The sequence below is a fragment of the Castor canadensis genome, chromosome 6 (assembly GCF_047511655.1).
Source record: "Castor canadensis chromosome 6, mCasCan1.hap1v2, whole genome shotgun sequence".
Lineage (NCBI taxonomy): Eukaryota > Metazoa > Chordata > Mammalia > Rodentia > Castoridae > Castor > Castor canadensis.
In genome coordinates this window covers 149,753,200-149,775,259 of record NC_133391.1, presented here as the reverse complement: position 1 = coordinate 149,775,259, position 22,060 = coordinate 149,753,200, and the positions used below count along the sequence as shown (strand labels likewise).

At 37.9% G+C, this 22,060-nt stretch overlaps 1 protein-coding gene across 5 annotated transcripts in view; it reads right to left on the bottom strand.

The window, feature by feature from the left end:
• Positions 1–22,060, bottom strand: part of Drosha (drosha ribonuclease III) — a 146,456-nt gene that overhangs the window by 10,769 nt on the left and 113,627 nt on the right. For all 5 annotated transcript variants that reach the window (XM_074077679.1, XM_074077682.1, XM_074077684.1 and 2 more), the window contains 4 exons: positions 13,461–13,505; positions 11,778–11,935; positions 10,583–10,688; positions 247–388 (listed from right to left, as the gene is read on the bottom strand). In XM_074077679.1, the coding sequence (XP_073933780.1) occupies positions 247–388; positions 10,583–10,688; positions 11,778–11,935; positions 13,461–13,505 (451 nt within the window). The remainder of the gene's footprint in view (positions 1–246; positions 389–10,582; positions 10,689–11,777; positions 11,936–13,460; positions 13,506–22,060) is intronic.

Below are 22,060 nucleotides of genomic sequence, written 5' to 3'. Positions count from 1 at the left end.
TATAGGGCTGACCATGGCAGTGCATGCCTGTAATCCTAGCATTAGAGGATGATGCAGGAGGATTATGAGTTTGAGGTCAGCCTGAGGTACACAGGGAGACTGTAAATAAACAAACAAACAAACAAAAACAAACAACAGTGTCTTTAGCCAGGCCATTAATAATAATGAGAAGGATAAGTAGTGGTCAGTTTGATTTAAACTTTGCATCTGCAAGTTAAGAGAAAAGCTTTACTCCATAGGACTCACATTCCAAAAGGTCTGCTAAGGTCTTGGTCCTCAGGGCCACAGGCCTCTTGGTTTTGTCATTGGTTATGGCATACTCCTGCATGCCCAATTCTTCTGCCACCTTGGCTTGAGTTCGGTTATTCACTAAGGAACTTCGCAACAACTGGTAAAAAGGAATTGTGATATACTTAGAAACCACCTCACTTCTCTTCTGTGCCTGTGTTGAATCCAACCAGCCCAGTTCATGACAGGGACATCAAGGTAAAGTGAATGTCTGTGTCCTCTACCATTTCCCCCAGAAGACAGAGACAGATTTCACATGTGTCTAGCATATCCTCAACAACTCATTCTGCTCTACTACCTGAATTTTACCTGATAGTTAAATAGCTCGGTTACTTGTGTGGTAGCAGGACAGCTGGGTTAAGGGAGGTATGCTGTAACATGAGTAAAAGTCATAGCTTGGGCTATAGCTGTGGCTTAAGAGGTAGCTTGCCCACATGCAAGGCTTAGGTTCAATACCCAGTACTGCCAAGAAAAAAGGTGAAAAAAATAAGCTTCTAAATGAGGTAGGAATAAAAATTTTAAAAAATCAATTTTATCAACACACAATTTACTCAATAAAACATCCATTTTGTGTACAATTGGATGAATTTTGAAAACCTTATACATTTCCATCACCCCTTACACCTCTGTAATCAATCACTCCACCAGCAAACCCAGCCTGCTTTTTGTCACACTGTACACTGGTTTTAAAGGACCATTTTTTTTAAAGTATAAGAATCAAGTTCCATGACATTGGTTCTAATTTTGTTATAAGATATAGAGAAGTAATGTTTTAGTATTATTGAAAGTATTTAAATTACTTATTTATACTTTTATTATTAAAGATTTATGTTTTCTGTCCTGGATCTTAGTTTTTCATAATGAGATCCTTTATCTTTAATCAAATTTAGATATAATTTACATATTTAAACTTCAGGAATTCAAAACAAATGTCTACTAGGAATTTCAGATGCCAAAAGTCCTATAGAAACTATCCAAGTAGTAACTGCTTGAAAATTATACAACCAATCCATTGTAGAGGTGTCCATAAAACAAGCCTGGTATAGGCATTTAACACTCACTGGGGAAAGGCAGGGAGGGAGGCTGATGGAAGTAGGTAGAAAACAAGATGGGAACTACCAAACAAAAAGTGACAATTATCCCCAATCTCTAAGATTCAGAGGAATAATGCACCTAAAACTGCAGCTTTTCCTTTTTTCTAACAAATTCTTGGTTTTCTGAAGATGGGGACCAGAAGCAGCAAGCAGCTATGAGTCGTGCTGGCATTATTCCCTCTGCTGTTCCACATCACATTTTATTTACTAGATGCAAGTTTTATGTTCTGTGGCTCCATAGTGTCAACAAAGCTTATGAAAATCAAGATTTATTCTCAATACTTGGTACTGAATCCTTGACAATAGATAAATAAGAAACAATATGCTTTTAATTCGTCTGACAATGATTCATGAAGCAGATAAACAACTTGATCTTCAGAAGCTAAGCTTACTGCTGAATTTTAGACTATCTGATCCCTTCTGCCTCCTATTCCCCCCTTAACTCCATCTGTTCTTCAATATAGTGATTCATTAAAATTAATATCCATGGAGGAGCTCAAAATTTAAAAGACCAAGCACATAATCTAATAGAGGACCCAATGAATGAATAAGGAGCCCAGCAGCCTAGTATCTTGTAATTATAGAACACTTGAGCTGAAAGGGATGTTATTTTTTTGGCTTGGATTTCAAATTCAAAGAAGGGTTTCCAAAGTAGAGGCCATGAGTGGGAGGTATACAGTTATACTGAGCAAGTTGGATCCTCTCTGAGTATGTGCTTTTGGAGAGGGTAGAAAATTCCTTAGGCTGTGTATATGAAGTGTTCTTGCCCCAAAACCAACAAGCCCACTGTGCACATAAGCACACACAAATGATAACACATGGCTGGTTCCTGGGCCCCAGTTGTCACCTTCCAGTGTCAAGGCTCTTCATTTAGTGCTGTACAGTAATGCTGCCTGACAGGGAAGAACCAGAGCAGTGAGGATGGAAGCAGAAATGCTCCCGATTTTATTTAAGACAAGCCCTGACAGGTCTTGAAGCAGCAAGCAGAGAGTGCGATCTATAAGTTCTTGCCAAAAACTTAGAGCCTGGATCAAAAGTCAGTGAAGGAGAAGGAAGCTATTAATCAGCCATATTTATGTCACTGGTTTAAATTTGGAAGATGAGTGGAAACAAGGTAAGATCTGTTCCTTACATAAACCTGAAAGTCCAAATAGAGGTTCTTTAAACAATTCTGTCTTTATCCTATGCTAAACTTTACTTTAGAAGGAACTTGTTATTTGCCACAGTGGGAACCAGAGGGCATCAACAGGAAGAAAACCTGCTGAAGTTTCGGAGGTTCAGCTGACCAGTGATGAAGGCTGATTATTCATGAGGCTTGGTGATGAAAGCTGTAGATCCCCAGAGGATCAACAACATCCTGTTAGCATCCTAGGAAAAGACACGATCCTAGGAAAACCACACCAAGACTGGCCACTCAACACATTCTGCTTGCTGGAGCACCAGCACAAAGACTACAGGTACATTCAGTCTTAGAAAGACTCTGGCTTTCTAAAAAGGCTGACGTCAAGCAAAGGCCTTTCAGGGGTCATCCACCTAGCTGCATTATTAGAGTTGTGAGGTGCTTCTGAGATTCTGCTGCCTAGGCTTCTTCAAAGAACCAAGGAATCCAAATTTCTGAGGATGAAACTTGGACACTTGCCTTTTGAAGAAATTCATGTACACAGATTCTGATGAACACAGACTCAGAACTGAAAATAACTGAATGCGCCAGTGAGAGAAGGTTTTCTAGGAGGAGGAACCACTGTGGGAAATCCAAGAGACCATGAAACAGCAAAGTGACCACTAGGTGGAACTACAGGAGAAATCAGACCCAAATAAAGAGAGCAGATACAGGCAAGACCAGCAGGTGATATAAGGAAGTCTACCTGTATTTTTCTGTAGGGGATGAGGAATCCCAAAAAGTGGCAATGGTGAGGTAATTTGTTGATTTTAGAAAGATTTTTGTGGATGGATTTGAATGTGACAAGACATAAGGATGGAAAGCCTGTAGATGTTGATGGTATAAATGATTATTTTACAAAAAGAGTGAATCTGCTTTTTGCCTTTTAGTGGAAATCTAGAAAATGAACATTAAGCACTCGACGAGCACAACATAGTTATCAGACTGTCTATAACAATGCCTTGTATTGAATTATCACAGTAAAAAAACCCTGAGTCTAAATATTGGCTCTATCATTTCCTAGCTAAGTGACTCTGTCTAAGTTACTACATCTCTCTGGGCCTCAATTTCCTCATCTGCAAAATGGAGAAAGTAGTACTTACCTTATAGGGTTATTCTGAGAATTAGAGTAAATGAATGTGCAATCTAATTACAATAACTGAGTTGCAATAAGCACACCTGAAATGTTATCTGCTGCTGTTATCTACAATAGTATTGTCACTACCAGGCAAGATTTGCTTGCTCTTCAGTAATGGGAAAGGGTTCTAGAAAGCTACAGGAATTTCTCTGGATTTAATTTCAATGCAAAAATGTTCTGAATCCCCATTCCTCATTGTCTTCAAAGCTCTCCTTTTTTTTTTTTAAACCAAGTGCTAACCTGTCCCTAAGATCTTTTTTTTTTTTTTTTTTTTTGAATAGCTCCCTAAACAGGGTTTAATTTGATTTGTGAAATAATGTCAGGGACCAGAATAAACAAACTAAATCTCAAATGCTGGTTTTGAGAATCTACAATGTTTCCTATTATCTCAGCAGAGCAGTATTTCACAGTTATTTTAAACTTAAATTTTCAGGTATAGAGTGTGACATAGGTGGTAGAACAGCTGCCTAGCAAGTGCAAAGCCCAGAGTTCAAACCCCAGTATCACCAAAACAAAACCCTCCAAACTCAAACCAAAACAACAAAAAAAAATCCTTAAATTTTCAGAAGAACAAGGTTTAATGGTTTGAATCAAGCATACATATTGGCATTTTTTTCTTTAACTTTCCTATTCACTCTTGATTCTGAAGAAACTGCTACCAAAGAGGGCCATCTAGTGTAAAATAAGCAGACTGTGATTTATTATTTGAGGGCTTTCATATAAGGACATGAGTGAAAGCAGAATATACTATTAAAACTGACAGTGATATGCCACACAGGTCTATTATACCAAGAGTGGTAGCCAGAAGTCTCCATTTCCCATGATAACTAAAGAAAAGGCACACAAATGCCAGCAGGTGGGATGCAGGTCAGATACAAAGAGACATACTATGCCAATGATGGAGAGATCCTCAAGCAGGCACTGAGGAATCCATCTTCTCAAAGAGATCATTTTGATAAGATACCTGCTTGTCTGAATGATTTATACTCAATGCAGTCTGGAGGCAGCAGGGCAGGATGAGATCACTGCTTCTCAAGTTTTTTATTTATAATCCTTGCTCTTTCCCATTATCCCAAATCATTCCTCTAAAAGCAAACACTTCTTCAAAATCATCTTGCTATGCATGTCACCATTAGGCGTGGTGCCTTGCACACCTTAGGCCTGGGATTAGCAGCACTGTTAAGCTCTGTGGAAGAGTAAAAGGCTAAGAGAGAAGAATGACACAGAGAATACACCTATGACTGAAAATCTGCAAGTGTCACAACACAGGCATGCTGGCCTGAGTAAATGCTTTCTTTGACACTCTTACTATTTACCCTGACTCTGCTAGGTAGGGTCATCCTAAAAAACAAAATACCAGTGTTGGAAACAGAACTTCTTCCCAACATCTCAATCTAAACTCAGTTATGCTGGGACAGTTGTATACGCCTAACAGTCCTCCCTGAGTAGACTTTAAAAAAAAAAAAAATCCAGCTATAGAGCAGTATGGTTTTCCTCATCAGCATTCAAAACTTGGAAATCACAATTACATTTATTCGATTGTCCTTGTTCCTTGTAAAACAAGTGGGTAAGGCACTGGCTTGAAGCTCACTAATTCCTGCCAATGTGACTTACTACAGTTGTGTGTCCTTTAACCACAATAATGAATCATTTACTACCCTCTCCATGCAACTGCAACATGTAATCCTCCACATATTTTAAATCAGTGCTAATCCTTAGACATTCAAAAGTCAGTTTTTAGTTTCTTCCCTTATGCATAAGATAATGTGCTCCCTCCCTCCAGGGCCACTTCATCTGCCCTCTCAATATGTCCTAGCTGCCTATAAAACTTATACTTCTGTACTGTGAGTCTACCATATGTCGGGCACTGATAGGCCTACTGATGAACAGATACATGCTCTCATGGAACTTCTAGTCTAGTGGGGTAGGCAAAGTGAAGTACGTGCCAGAAGGAAAAGAATTTTTGATGGAGGGAGGCGGGGAGGTTGGCGGGAGGTTTCCCTTGCATCCGTTAAGTCAGGCCAGAATCGACATGTAAAGGCAGACTAGGAGATACTAGGCAGACTGAGAGTAAGGGCCAGATGCACAATGGTTTCCACATAGAAGAATATCATGCACAAAGGCCCGATGGCAGGAAGAGACTTGGAGAAACACCATGGAGGCTGGTGCAGAGTGAGAAGAGCATGTGTCTTGAGGCTGGGCACATGGGCAAAGCCAGACACCCAGAGCCTTGCTCATTCTTTAGTCACTGTCTTGAGGAACAACTAAAAAGCCAGAATGTAAAGATCATTCATTCAAAGTCTATTTCCTGAGCCCTGATACATCAGGAATTTGCCAAGGGCCCCCAAAAAAATCAGGATGAAAAATCAGGAAGAAAGCTCTAACCTTCATGGAGTTTACACTCTTTGTCCTAAGAAGAAAATGGAGATAAGGTTCTACTCGGAGGGAGGGATGCTAGGGACAAGGGGAGGAGGTTGTCTATTTGAGCAGGGTGGGTTAAAGAAGGCCTCATTGATAAGATGACTTTGAACAGAGACCAGAACAAGTGAGGGATTTGGCTCACTTGTTCAGATAACCAGGAGAAGGATATTATAATCAGATGAACTAGCACATGCACAGGCCCCCAAGGAAGGGCTGGCTTAGTAGTCCTGCAGGAACCTTGAGGCGGCCAATACGAAGAGTTTAGGAGACAAAGTCAGAGACAGCAGCAGGAAGCCAGGTCATACAACGTGACTTTGTCTTGTACCCATAAGACAAAAGACTGGGGGCTTTAATTAGAGAAGAGTTGTTTGCTGGCTTCTCTTTTAAAAAGATCCCTTCAGATATTGTGCTGAAACTAGCCTGTGAAGGAGGGAAGGACCAGATGAGAAAATATGGTTGTAATTTAGACAACAGGGTGGTAACACTACAGCTGGTAAGCAGTGGTGAGAATCAGTATAATCATAGAAGGTAAAAAATGAATGGGATGTGCTATGGCTGTGAGGAGTAATATGAGAAAAAGAGAGGAGGTAAGGATGACTTCAAGGTTTTCAGCTTGAGCCTGGAATAATGGAATGATACTTACTGATACGGAGAACACTGGGGGAAAAAAAAGCAGGCTTCAGAATGAAAATTGTTTTATTTTAGACACATTAGGTTTGAGATGCCTATTAGAAATCGAACTAAGAATTTGAGTATATTTATATACCTAGATATTTGAGGAGAGCTACACTTAACAGACATGAATCTGGAGTTTGAAGGAGGAGCAAAGGCCATGTGATTAAAGCCATGAAAGAGACAGAGGAGCTCGCTTATGAGGAAGTTAGTGGAGAAAGGAAACAAACAAAGTGGACTGAGAGTTATAGGAAATGTATTCACAGGAGAGCTATTGTGAAAAGGTTCCTCTGGCTTTACCATATACAATGGATTGGATGGGGACACAAGTTGATACACGACAATCTGGAGCTGGGCACAGTGGAACGGAGGCAAAAGGCAGGAAGGTCTCAGCTTTAGGACAACCCAGACAAAACATTAGTGAGACCCTATCTCAAAAACAAGTCGGGTAATAGTGGTGCATGCATATAACCCCAGTGACTTGGGAGGCAGAGGTCAGAGGATCACAGTCTGAGGTTGACCCAGAAAAAAATGCGAGGCTCTGTCTGAAAAATAACAACATAAAATCAAAAGGACTAGCTCATGGCTTACTTTTCCTAAGTAAGATAGGAGAATTAGGTAGTAGAGCACCTGCATAGCGAGCACAAGACCCTGAGTTTAATACCCAGTATCACCAAAAAAAGCCAAATATAAATAAAAGAAGACCAAGGTAGGAAGCTGCAAAAATGATTTCACACAGGTCTGAGACCTGGACCTTCTAAAGGATTTCTTCTTGAAACTGTTCATCTCCCAGGAAGAGAACAAAAATGTCCACAAGAAGACTAACAAGAAGCTTCTCAAGAGTAATATACATCCTGGGGGGAATCTGCAAACCCAGGGAGTTCACTCCTATGACAGAGGATGCTGCACTGCCTTGTGTGACCAGAACCTTAAGATCCTGTCCTTTGCAACTTAATGAATGTTACTCATTCCAACTGAGTCACTTTTGTCCTATAACATTTTGACAGGTCAGCAGAGCTTACTACAGTGACCCAGGTGAGCAAGGCTGGTAGACAGGCCATAGGTGGTGGAGACAAGGTGGTAAGGAGAGAATATATTCAAGATATTCTGGAAGATTAACACTTTCAGGATTTGTTTCAAGACTGGAACAGGGGGAAGGGAGGTAAAGGGAGACATCAAAGACACTGCTAGGTTTCTGGGGGGCACCGCTAACTCGGTGATGTACCATCCCATTACCCAGGGAAGATTGGACAAGGACCCAGATGGGTGAAGATCAGAAATGCAACCTTGGACATATAGAGATGCTGAGGAGGCAGTTGTAACTAGATCTTAGAACAGAGGTGGGTCTGAAGAAATCAGCTGGAAGTATTCTGCCAATAGGGTGAAACTCCTGATATACATGGAATACTCCTTGAGAGACACCAGGAATAAAGATACATGACCAAGGAGTGGCATCTTAGGTACTAGAACATTTGCTAACTGTAAAGAATAAGATCAACCTGTAAAGCAGACTAAGACAGAGTAGCTAAGGAAGTAAGAGGAAACCTAGAATGTACAGTGTTTGGCTATTTATCGGACCAATCAGATACTCTTGACACCTATGAAGTCTACTCCCTAATGCAGAATACCGAACATGTAATTTATTGTCTTTTCCTAAGTAAGATATAAGAATTAGTTTGTTTTCTTAAGAATTTATTATTAACTCAAGAAAGAAATACTTTCTAATCTACCTGAAAGCAGTTAACTTTAAATAGCAATCAAGCAGTTAATTAAAAATTAAAGTACTACTTGCCGGGTGCTGGTGGCTCATACCTGTAATCCTAGCTACTCGGGAGGCTGAGATCAGGAGGATTATGGTTTGAGGCCAGACTGGCCAAATAGTTCTTGAGACTCTACCTTGAAAATACTCAACACAAAAAAGGGCTGGCAGAGTGGCTCTAGCAATAGAGTGCATGCCTAGGAAGTGAGAGGCCCTGAATTCAAGCCCAAGTACTGCCAAAAAAAATAAAATAATAATAATTAAAGTACTATTAATTCCTCATCATAGTTTATGATACACAGTAGAAGCTCAATACTAGCTGAATGAATGCTGAGTGAAATTCTACTGGAAAATCACATTTAAATATAGCTAAATCACCACGTTTATCCTAATTCCAATACATATGTCTCAAACTATTTTAGGGTTCACTGCTACAGAAATAAGATTTAATTCTTTTCAAAGCAAAACTGTGGTTAAAAATTTTAAAGATGCAAAGTATGAATGATTTGTTCTTTGCATCAATGTGAGACTGCACTAACAATGTACCTTATAGTATACCACTATTTTTCTTTGCCTAATAAAGTATTTGCTTTCCCAGTGACCAGTTCTCAAGGGACTTTCAGAGGTTACTGTTTGTTACTGGAGAGATCATCTCAACTGGCTTCTAGAGATGTTTTGTTCACCATTCCAGGTACATTCTTGACTGGTTTCACAGAGTAAAAACAGTATGCACCAAATAAAAAAGCTCAATAAAGTTTTATAAAATGAAACAAAAGTGAGAGGAATGGTGATCCTTTAGCTTTGTTCATAAATCAAATCTTATCTCTCTAACTCCATTTCAACTCTGCTGAGGTCTTAGCCAACATGCATTCCTGCTGCCTCTCCATCTTATTTTTCATGTCATGCTTTTGTTTCTCTAGTTCCGGTTGTAGAAAGCCACTGCACAAAAATTTCCTTCCACTTATTTCCAATGGCCAAATCCTACCCATCTTTAAAGGTTCAAACATCATCATATCCATAAAGCATTCTTTGTACTCCACTGCTAGAATTGTTGCTTTTCCTAAACTGCACAAAGCAACAATCCACCTATGCCTGTTTTTAATGTTTAACATGATCCAGCTGGCCTCTAGCTATAGTTACTTACATACACTTTCAATAATGCTTATTTGTCTATTCACAGACATAAACACGGCAGAGTACTTGTCATTATTACTTCTTATACTTTCATTTCTTCTAGGTTTTTTTTTTCAGTTCTGAGGTTTGAACTCAGGGCTTCATGCATGCTAGGCAGGTGCTCTACTAGTTAAGTCACATCTCCAGCCCTCTTCTAGTAGTTTAAAATTTTTAACTCATTATGGAAGAGACTTGGTGTCAACTAATCTTTGCTTCCCCCATGAGGCCTACTTCAGTATCTTGCACAGAGTAGATGCTCATTAAATGAAGGAATGGAAAATGAATTCTTCTGATATTTGTTTTGTAAACAATTTATACAATGAAATTAATCAAGCCATATGATATGCCAAAGGCACAATTTGGATATTAAGTGTCCCCCAAAAGGTATATGTTAAAGGCATGGTCCCAAAACCGTGGAACTATTCAGAAGTGACTGGATTATGAGGATGCCAACTTAATCAGTGGATTAACCCACTGATGAGTTAATAGCTTCATGAGCTATTAGGAGGAGGGCCTAGTTGGTGGATGCAGGTCACTAGGAGCATAGCTTTGAAGGGTATCTTAACCCTGGTCCCTTTCTCTCACTCTCTGCTCCCCAGCTGCCATAAGGTGAGTAACCTCCTCCATCACACACTCCAGTTGCCATGATATTCTGCCTCGCCTCAGGCTCAGTGATATAGCCAGCTGCTGAAACCTTAAGTCAAAATAAATCTTTGTTCCTTTGTTTTTCTCTGGCATTTTGTCATAGTGATGAAAAGCTGACTATGACAGTCACCAAGAACTAAGTCACCAGTTACATAAATATATGTTAGGCCCATCTAATCTTTACTCTGTTACTCAGCAATCTTATTGGAGAGAATAACTGAACATAAACTCACAGTTAAGTGTCCTTCATGATGATCTGGGAAATGAATGAATAAGTACTCTGTGGCTACTAGCTGCATTATGGAGTCACCGAGAAATTCCATCCTCTGATTGTGACCTCTGGAAAAAAGAAGCATCCATGTAAAGAAATCAATAAATGAATGTAGATTTAAAGGGGAAAAAAAAAAACTCAGAATTTAAAAAAACTTATGACTTAAAAACGCAACATGTTCATTTTTTTTTTAAAGCATGAAACTAAATACAATTCCCTGATGACCTTCAACTGAGAAGACATCTGAGTTAATACAGGTTGAGTTTCAAAGAAAAGTAAAGTAAGTACTGTCTAAAGATTAAACAACTACTAAAATAAAAATTGACAAATAGAATCTTGTCAGAAACTAAAGAGTTCCAATTGAAAAATAAAGTCAAATATAGATAATAATCTTATAATAAAACAAAGGAAAAGGCCAAGAATTTATTTCACTAAACATACTAAATATATACTCTATTATTCAGAGCTGAAATTCAGTTTAAGGACATCTTAAAAATCTGCAAGAATCTTTAATCTTTACAGCTTAATGAAAGTTGGGAATTTCTGACTGAGAGAAGGGAATCCAAAATTGTAGCTAATTTTTACTATTTATTTTTTTGTGCTGCTGGGAATTGAACCAAGGGTCTTGCACATGACAGGCAAGTGTTCTGCCACTGAGCCACAATCCCAGCCCAAATTTTGCTTATTTTCTTAATTATTTCACTCACTTATCATCTAATCATTCATCCACAGCAAGGCTTGAGGGCCAAATTCAGCCCTCAACTTGTTTCAAAGTTTTACTGGAAAATAGCCATACTCATTTGTGCATGTTTTTTTTCATCGTGCTTTCATGCAAAGTTGAATCACTACAAACAAACCACATAATCGTCACAGCTTAAAATATTTAAAATCTGTCCCTGCACAGAAAAGACTTTTTACTTTCTGCAGACTTCTCTTAAATTTCATGAAGACACAAGATACATGTCAGTGGGACCAAAACCACTGGATTGGATCACATTCCCTGCTCTACATCACTGTCTGGTCACTCATCTGTCTTACAATGTGACTTTCCTAGAAATCTGTTTGAAATCCCAGTTTCTTTGAAGGGCACACAGAGAGGTGTGGAGCGGCCTCCTCTAAACAGTCACCTTGGGATTACATGAGTACTTGAAACTCACAGGGTCAGATGGTTAAATCCCACAGTTCTCAATGTGAATGCTCTTGCCAAAAGTCGAACATGAGTAAAAATCACTCCAATTGCTTCTTCAAACTCAGTAAGTTTCTGTAGAACCGGGGAAGTTTCAATAAGCTGTCGATCAGTATTTGGCTCTTGTAGCTATAGGAAAATAGAAATAAAAAATAATATGCAACCTTTGATTATAAGACTAATTATCAATTCTAGGGCAGCGTTTTATAAAATTCTGTCTCCCAGGGGCAGAAATTTCTGAAATGCCAATAAAACATGGAAGCTTCTTTCTCATGTCTTAGAATGGCAAACAAACCTAATATTTAAAGAAGGATCAAGTAATATTTTCCAATCTTCTATCAAATTTCAAGGCCAAGTACTGTACACAGAGAGTTCAAAATCTCTAGTATTATACTAACTCTCCAAGGAAGATACAAGCTGAAGAACAGGTGATAAGAGAACATATATACATATATGTTCTCTCTCTCTGTATATATATATGTTCTATATACATATTTACTACATATATATATACATATATGTGTGTGTGTGTGTGTGTGTGTGTGTGTGTGTGTGTGTATGTGTGTGTGTAGTAAAGCAGCAGTTCTCAAACTTTAGCATTCATGAGAATACTTGTTTGTAAAAGGCAGGTGGCTGGACCTTCCCCCTGGAGTTACTGATTTCATATACCTGGTGTGAAGACTGAGAACTTGCCTTTCTGACAGCTTCCCAGGGGATGTGGATGCTGCTGGTTTGAATACTGCCCTTTCAGACCCACTTTAGAGTAACTTGAATACTGTGTGTATTGTAGACACCAAACTATTTTGGCAAATAGGCACCATTAAAACTGAATTTAGCTTACACCGGAGATTATACCACTAGACAGGTGGTGTTTTAAATAACCATGAGTCTTTAACAACTGGCAGAGAGCAAATATAAAAAGTGCCATTAAAATGAACATTTTTAACAACTTTAGGTAATCTCCTATTATTAAAAATATTTTTAAAGTACTCTGAATTAATGTCATTTCTTACTGTAAAGCCTCTCATGAGAGTTCAACCACTACCGATTATCCTTATTTTTTATTTTATATGCAGATTCATATGTAAAGATGTATATAAATTAATATACATGCATAAATTCCAAAGTAGAAGAGAAATACAAGCAAAGAGTAGTAGGAATTTTTAACTGAGGAAAAGCATATCACCATTGCAGATCTTTTAAATTCTTAAATCCTGAGTAAAAAGCCATCATATGGTATTAAATTTTTAATCTGCTATAAATTTTATGCTGAGTCAAACGTCTCAATTTCTAAAATCCAAATTAGGTTTACAATTTAGCCAATGTTGGTTTAGTATTTGTTATACTTTTTAAATATGCCCAGATTTGCTTCCCTTCAATGGCATGTATGCGGATACAGGCGTTAACACAGTATGCTTTGCCTATCACTACACAGTAGCTCTTCCTGCCTTGTGAGGGAAGACAAGCCCTATGCTTTCCAGACCACATGCACATGATATATGGGTACATTTTACTATTTATTCCAAGTTTTCCCATCTGGCACCCCAGCTTACAGTTATTATGACCCCCCCCCCCAAAAAAAAAAAAGAGCAAAGAAAAATAAAAGGAATAGCTAGAGTTCTAAAGCTCACTGCAGACAGGAAGGTCTATTTACCTGGAGTGGGTGGAGAGGATAATTCAGCCAGACTTCTCGAAGGTCCTGGAAAACGGAGTGATGCCTTTAATGCTCAAAGAAACCATTTAATACACTCTAGAGTACTAAACAAAAATGTCATTATTTGAAATACTGAACTATTTCAGATGCTGACTCCACTTACTACAAATTCAATAGTGCTAGCAACCTAATTTTTTAAAAGTGTATTCACCACTCAAACTGCCTGTAGTGGCTCTAATTAGCCTATTAAGCTGGGGAAGAAAAGTCTTCCCCACCCCCAGAAGTCAAAGACACCTTTTAAAGCTAAGTTACACATTTGCTTAACCTAATACAGTAGATTAAGCTGCTGCCTTATTCATAGTTTTAAAACCACCATTCCCCAGAAACGTGCATCAGCTGTGCTTTGTGTAAGTAAAACGTGCTTCATAAGTATTTATTGTAGCACATGGCTGTTTTAAAATGGAGTGGGAAACACCCCATTCTAGTTCATAAACTAGACGTCTATGACATCACACTTTTACTGTGGGTCACAGAAATGTGCACTTGAAATGTGGACATGAATGAATTTTATGAAACACCCTAGTATGTTATTTCATTCATTAGCGATTATTCTTACTTATTTTAGACACATATCTATATATAAAGATGAGTGTAGATGAATATACATATACATATATCCCAAAGTAAAAGAAAGTAAAAGCAAAGAATAGTAAGAATTTATAACTGAGGAAAGTACATCCCTATGCATAGATCTGATTTAAAAAGCCATCATAAGGCATCAAACTTTTTACTTAGGTAAATAATAAATTCAGCTAAATCCAGGGGCAGTTATAACTGGAACCTCCTCAGGATTAAGGTGATTTTCCTTAATCCTGACCCTTTCTCAAAGCTCAGACACTAAGAAGCCTCTGACCAAATCAACTTTCTGGCCATGATGTCAGGTTTCAGAAATAAATGAAAATAAAAATTTTAAAAATCAGGAAAAACTTCTTTTGTGAGGTTTTTTTGGGGGGGAGGGAGAGAAGTAGAGATAAATTTAGTATCACTTGTAATATACAGGATGAAAGTGAAATAAAAAACCCAGTTATTTCTGTACAAGTTGCATCTTAACAAAACATAGGTGTTGTCAACATTTTTAAAAAAGAGCTTATCAAACTATTCTTCAAAGGAATATAAAAGGACTTTTCTAACCAAGTCAATAACCTTTCTTGTACATCTCTGAATGTTAATCTCTTCTCACAACTTCCTTGTGTTCTCTCAATGCTTTGCTGTCTTTCCTTCCATACTCTAGGAGGAAATTTACCAAACTCTAGCCCCTTGTCTAACTTCATCACAGCTCATCTGGAGAGGTCCATTGTTCTTACTGTTTTAATTATTATTTAAGTCTGGATTATTACCTTTCTGTGACAGCACTGACCTCTCATCTAAATCTGTAACTCTGAATGCCTTATGGGCATTTTGCCACACAGACAACATGACTAGATAATAACTTTTAACCTTAAGCTGGGGAGTATGCAAGCAGGCTCTAACCCCAGTTCCCAGGAGGTGGGGCAGGTGGAGAGGAATGCAGAAGCCACAACCACAAAGTAAACTTGGCAGCCGTAATGGCAAGAGACTGGCAGACCCAGTCACAGGATAAGCCACAGTCCTCATAAACCTTAAATCCAGAGGACATCTGGTGTGACAGTGAATTCCTCCCACATGGCAGGACACCACAGGAGAAGAAATACATTTTGTTGCTCCCCATATCTCAAGAGTGTTACACCAGGTACAATCCCGAGAGAGGGACTACACTTTGAGCAACTCTGGAGACCTGAAAAAAAACAACTGCAACTAGGGGAGCCTAGAGATCTACTCCCATCCCATCTGGGTGAAAGACAACAGAAGCAGTTGTGGAGAAGGTCCTGAGTTCAAACTCTAATACTAGGAAAAATAAAATTTTTATATTTTTATTCTTCTTGCCTTTACCTAATTTTATTTATGTATATTTTTATCTTAGAATTGATTGTATCTTTTGCTCTTCTCACATTCTTCTTTTAACATTGTTTCTTTTTTCCCCTTCCCCATTATCTCATTCATTCATTATTATTATTACCATAATTAACTTTAACTTCATAGTTTATTTTACATTTTTCTTGCAATTTTCTTTTCTACGGTTCTCTGTAGTAAAATGGTGGCTTTAATTATATTTCTATGTATGCTTTGTTCCTGTGTTGTTGTTACAACAGTTTATTTTTTCTTCTGTGAGTGGTACTAAGGATTGAGTCATCAAGAAAAGGCTCACTAACCTCAAATAAATCAAGAGATATCCAACAAATAGATATATAACTTAGAAATACGAAAAACAAAGCAACATGACACCTCCAAAAGTTCACAATTCTTCAATAACTGAATCCAAAGTTACTGAAATGCCAGAGAGAGAATTCAAAAGTCTAAATGACTGATGATCTCAGAGGATTTAATTAAACAGAAGAATGCAGTAAAGATGTCAACTCAAGACCCAGACAAATTCAACAACTTGGGTGAGAAACTCAGGAAGGACATAGAGATTCAGGGGTTGGTGAGTCTTGGAAAGGAAAAGCTCAATAAATCAAATTTTAAAACTCAGTGGAAAGTATCACCAATAGACTAGATCAAGTGAAAGAAAGAAAATCAGAGACTGAAAACACAGTTAAGGAATTATGTGACACAATGAAGAGACCAAACTCACAAATCTGTGCCAAAAAGAGTGGACTGAGATACAGAAAAAAGGCACAGAAAACTTATTCAATGAAATTATAGCAGAAAATTCCCCAAATTTGGGGGAAAAATGGCTAGCCAAGTACAAAAGGCATTTAGAACTCCAAATACACATGACCTGAAAAGAACCTCTCCACGACACATTATAGTTAAAATAGCAAAAATACAGAACAAAACAAGGACCAATTTCCCTGATAAATGAATTAGATGCAAAAATCCTCAATGAAATCCTTGTAAACCAAATTCAATCATGCACTAAAATGGTTATACACCATGATCAGCATATGCAAATCAATACACATAATACAGCACATAAATAGAATCAAGGACAAAAATCACATGACCATCTTAATAGCAACAGACAAAACTCAACAGCCCTTCATGATAAAGTCCTAAAGGAATTAAAAACATAAGGATCATACCTGAACATAATAAAGGCTATATATAACAAATGTATAGTCAACATTATACTGAATGGGGGAAAAACTAAAAGTGTTTCCTCTAAAATCAGGAGACAAAGTTGTCTACCCTCTCCAGTCTTATTCAATATGTGCTTGAACTCTCAGCCAGAAAATTAAGCCAAGAGAGAGAGAGAGAATAGAAATAGGAAAGAAAGGAGTCAAACTATCCCTATTTGCAGACAACAATGACTGTATATTTAAAAAACTCCAGTAGAAGCTCTTAGACCTGATAAACACTGTAGCAAAGTAGCAGTATATAAAATCAACACATAAAAATCAGTAGTTTTTTCTACATATAACCTTCCTAAGAATGAAATCAGGAAAGCAATCCCATTCACAATGTCCTCAAAAAACAAACAAATGAACAAACTTAACTAAGAAGGTGAAAGACTTCTCCAAAGAAAACCAGAGCATTGAAAAAGAAACTAAAGACACTACAAGATAAAAAGACTTTCCATATTCATAGATTAGAAGAATTAGTATTGTGAAAACGGCCACAGCAAGCATCCAGATTCAATAAAATCCCCATCAAAATTCGAATGTTATTCTTCCAGAAATAGAAAACAAAACATAAAATTCATATGGAAGCAAAAAGACCTGGAATAGTCAAAGCAACCCTGAGCATCGCTACAGAATTCTAAATTATGTTACACAGCCACAGTAACAACATCTTGATAGTGACACAAAAACAGATACATAAGGCTAATGATACAGAAATAAACTCAGAATTAAAGTCACCCAGCTATAGCAACCTGATTTTCAACAAACGTGCTCAAAACATACATTGGAGAAACGACAGCTTCTTTAACAAATGGTTCTGGGAAAACTGGTTATCTACATATACAAGACTGAAACTACATCTCTATCTCTCACACTGTACAAAAATCAATTCAAAATCGATCAAAGACAGTAAGACCTGAAACACTGAAACTAGTATGGGGAAATATTTGAAGATACAGACATAGACAAGGACTCCAAAAGCTCAGGAAGTAATGGCAAGAATGGATAAACAGGTTTGTATTAAATTTAAAAACTTCTGCATAGAACAGCAAACAATTATTATCAGAGTAAAAACACAGGCTACAGAATAGGAGGTCTTTGGTAGCTAGTCATCCAACAAGGGACTAATATCCAGAATACAGAAAGAATCAAAACAAATAATAAACATTAAAAGAAAACCTAATCCAATTAATGGATTGAAATGAATGGAAAATGAATTGAACATACAATTCTCAAAACAAGTATAAATAGCCAATAAATACATGAAAAAATGTTCAACATTCTTAGCCACCAAGGAAATGCAAATCAAAATGACACTGAGACTCCATTTCATTCCAGTCAGTATATAAGAAATTCTTACACACTGTTGGTGAGGATTTAAATTGGTGCAGCCAGTATGGAAATTGGTATGGAGGGTCTTCAACCAATTCTTTTTAGAATGCAATCTTCAAGATTGTATTCTAAAAATAGAATACAATCTTGCTATACCACTGTGGGTGTATACTTGAAGGACTCTAAGTCAGCTAATAGTAGAGATTCTTGCACATTCATTTTATTTTGGCACTACTCACAATAGTTAAGCTACGGAATCAGCCTAGGTGTCCATCAGCAAATGAATGGATGAAATATATATATGGTATAATACACAGGTTTTATTCAGTCATAAAGAATGAAATTATGTTATTTGCAGAAAAATGGATGGAATTGGAGATCATCAGGTTAAGTGAAATGAACCTATTGCAGAAAGACAAATATTACACGCTCTCTCTCATATATGGAATATAGATTTAAGCTAAAAAAAGAAAAAAACCTGAAAGTAGAAGACAGACTATTTGGAAACAGGAAGGGGACCAGCAGGAGGGAAGAGGGGGTAAAAAGGGCAGACTGTGGGAAGTCCACGTGTTCCCCAAAGATGGCAATTAGCCAGGGGGGAAAAAATTCCCCTTCTCCTTCCCAAGAAACATCTGTTCATGCCAGAGAGACATCATTCATGCCAAAATCTCCACCATCTAGCAATAAAAAAAGCTATAACACCAATTTCCAATTTGACACAGGGGACTACCGGTTTCTGTGTCCCACTGCATAACCCCATGCGGTCATTTCTTTCTCTTCTCTGTAAATAAAACTTTTCTGACCTTTGCTGCTCAAATCCGCCTTTTATTTCTATCCAAACGGAACAATGGACTCTCGCCACCACCTGAGATTCTGAGCAACTCAGGTCAATATTATCAAAGTACATTATATACATGTGTGAAAATGGTATAGTGAAACTCATTCTTTTGTTCAATTCATATCTGCTAATAAAAAACTAAAAAAGATTTTAAAAAAAAGATGCAGCATTCAAGAATTTTACATTTAAGTAGGAATCATGGTGTATGCATGTATTCCCCATACTCAAGAGGCTGAGGTAGGAAATAATAAGTTCAAAGTCAGTCTGAATATATAGCAAGACCCTGCCTCAAACAAAAACAGGGGCATGGCTCAAGTGTTAGAGCATCATGAGTCCAAATCCGAATACCACCAACATTAAGCAAACAAACAAACAAAACATTTAACATTTAAATATAGTCAGGTCTAACCCACCTTGGAGTAAAAGCCTGAGTTTGGGCAATATAAAAGGCTTCATCTGGGTAAGAAAACAAAATGAAACAACACAAAAAACCAGGAAGACTTACAGGCACGCTTTGTGTTGCCTGGGTTTAATTCTGATTCCGCGTCGGCAATTTCCTTAGCCTTCCTAAGCCTCCATTCGCTGGTATAAGCGAAATATAATTACAGAACCTACTTCAAAGTGTTCCTGGTACCTCAATGGGTTATACACTGAAAACACTAAACCAAGGGCTAGGCCACAGAGAATACTACTATCAGTATTAATGTAGCAACAACAATAAAATAGCTTTCTCTTCCAAACAACCCCAATCTCCAAAGCTCAAGATTTTCACGCACATTTTGATTTGTTTTTCTCCTTGCTGCTTTGTAGTATTCGCTCAAAATTACTGAGATTTTTCCTTTGACAAGATGGGCTGCCCATCTTGGTGTAATAGCATAATGTCTCACAATTGGACTATTTTAACTGTGACCATTTCCTTTCATTTACCCTGCACACTGAGATATGGTTCTGCTATACCTTAGTGTCAGAGAAAAAACACTGAAAAAGATCAAGACTGAGATCCAAGTGCTACTATTAATTAGCTCAAGGACCATAGGCATGTCTCTACCTTCAATTTGTTCCTCTGGAAAATGTCCAAGACTGATTGGAACATTTATTCATGCAGTGTATATTTATTAAACACTTATTATGTACTGAGATGAACAGGACACTATCCTTCCTCAAAGGGGCTTAGTGAGAAGAATAAAAGAAAACAAGTATAATTTAGTAAACTGCATAAAGCCCCATAGCAGTAAAAATCACTTGAAAACTACGCCAGATCTATCACTTTTTCAGATTAAAGGAAATGAACACAGATAAAATCATTTACCTGTCAATGCTAAACTGTTACACCAAGATGGGTGAAAGTGGACATCAAAGGAGAAACCACATCTGCCTGGTAATGTCAGATAAACATTCAAATTAGTCCTGAAGAGTAGGAAGAATTCACCAAACCAACACAAGGAGAGCAACAAAAGCAGGTCCTTATAAACACCGAATGATATGTCTCAAAGTACATATCCACAGAAAGGATACTTCTACTGAATGGCATAAAGAAGTAGAAAGACAGGGGACTGAAACAACAGGTGAGAGTCAGTCAGAAAAACTATTAAGTCCTCTGTTGTGCACTATAGATTTTTGTAAGAAGTAATCAAGTATCTTAAGCAAGAAAGGCCTGTGCATTAAAAGAAGATAGAACACTTAGCATGACAGATGGAGTAGAGTGGTGAGGAATAGCACATGATTAAACAGTCAAGTGAGAGAAGAGATGCACAAAGATGAGCACAGTAGGATGACTAAGAACTGAATGATTCAAGAGTCTAGGGTCATCAGTGATGGAATTTAAAAACTGAATGGATACAGGAGAACAAAGCTTAGGAGCAGAAAATATTCTGAGGTTTCTGATTTAAAAGATAAAGAAAAGAAAAGCAGAGATCCAAGATGGCAACCAGAGGGCAGAAGCAGACAGCAGGAGCTCTGTAAATCAAATATTTTGCTGAGACGCTGGAGCCACACTTGGGAGAAAAAAAAAAAAAGAATCCAAACTCTAACACCCTGAACCCCGAGCCCATACAAAGCTTCTCCATGCCACGTTACACTGAGAAAACAGGAGGGCTCCCGGGCTGACAGATGCTGGCTCCGAACCTGCTTGGGAGATTCAGACTCACAGGTGAGCAAATAAGCGGCATGCGGTATTCCCACAGCTACCTCTGGGATAAATCAGCATAGCCCCCTGGGCAAACTGACCCCCACCCCGCAAAAAAAGAAAAAAAAACCTGAAAAATAAGCAAGGAACTGAAAAGGACACTCAGCAGAGGGGGCGGGGTGCTCTGAACAGACCAGAGAAGGAGGAGGGAGCAAGGAGCTGATCTCCTTGCGAACTTTTAGTAAACAAAGACTGGAAAAGCAGATAGGTTGACAGTGGGCCGGTGATAAGCTGCTGCCTAAAATAGGGCAGACTAGAACAAGCAAAAGACAGAACATCAGAACTTGAACATGAAATGGAAATTAAAGGAAAAACTGAAGAGCTATTAGTCAAATAACTCAATACTTGTGAAAGGAATATGCAAGAACTCACCAACTCCATCAAAAGACCAAACCTGAGAATCATGGGCATTGAAGAAGGAGAAGAGGTGCAAGCAAAATGAATTCATAATATATTCAACAAAACAGTAACAGAAAATTTCCCAAATCTAGAGAAAATTATGCCAATTCAGGTACAGGAAGTCTCCAGGACAGCAAAAAGACTTCACCAAAATAGAACTACCCCACGACATATTATCATTAAAACAACAAGCACAGAGAATAGAGAAAGAATATTGAAGGCTGCAAGAGAAAAAACCAAATAACATACAAAGGTAAATCCTATCAAAATCACAGCAGATTTCTCAGCGGAAACCTAAAAAGCAAGAAGAGCATGGAGTGAGGTCTTCCAGGCACTGAATGAAAATAACTTCAACCCAGGATACTCTACCCAGCAAAACTATCATTCAAAATAGATGAAGCAATAAAAGTCTTCCATGATAAGCAGAAACCAAAACAATAAATGACCACCAAGCCAGCACTACAAAAGATTCTTCAAGGAATTCCACACACAAAAAATGACAGCAAACAAAACCATGAAAGGACAGGCAGTACCAAACCACAGGAGAAGAAAAGGCAAAAAAGTAGAGAGTAACATTGATTCAACTGCACGCAATCAAACCCTTAAACAACTAAATGACAGGAATCACCAAACACCTATCAATACT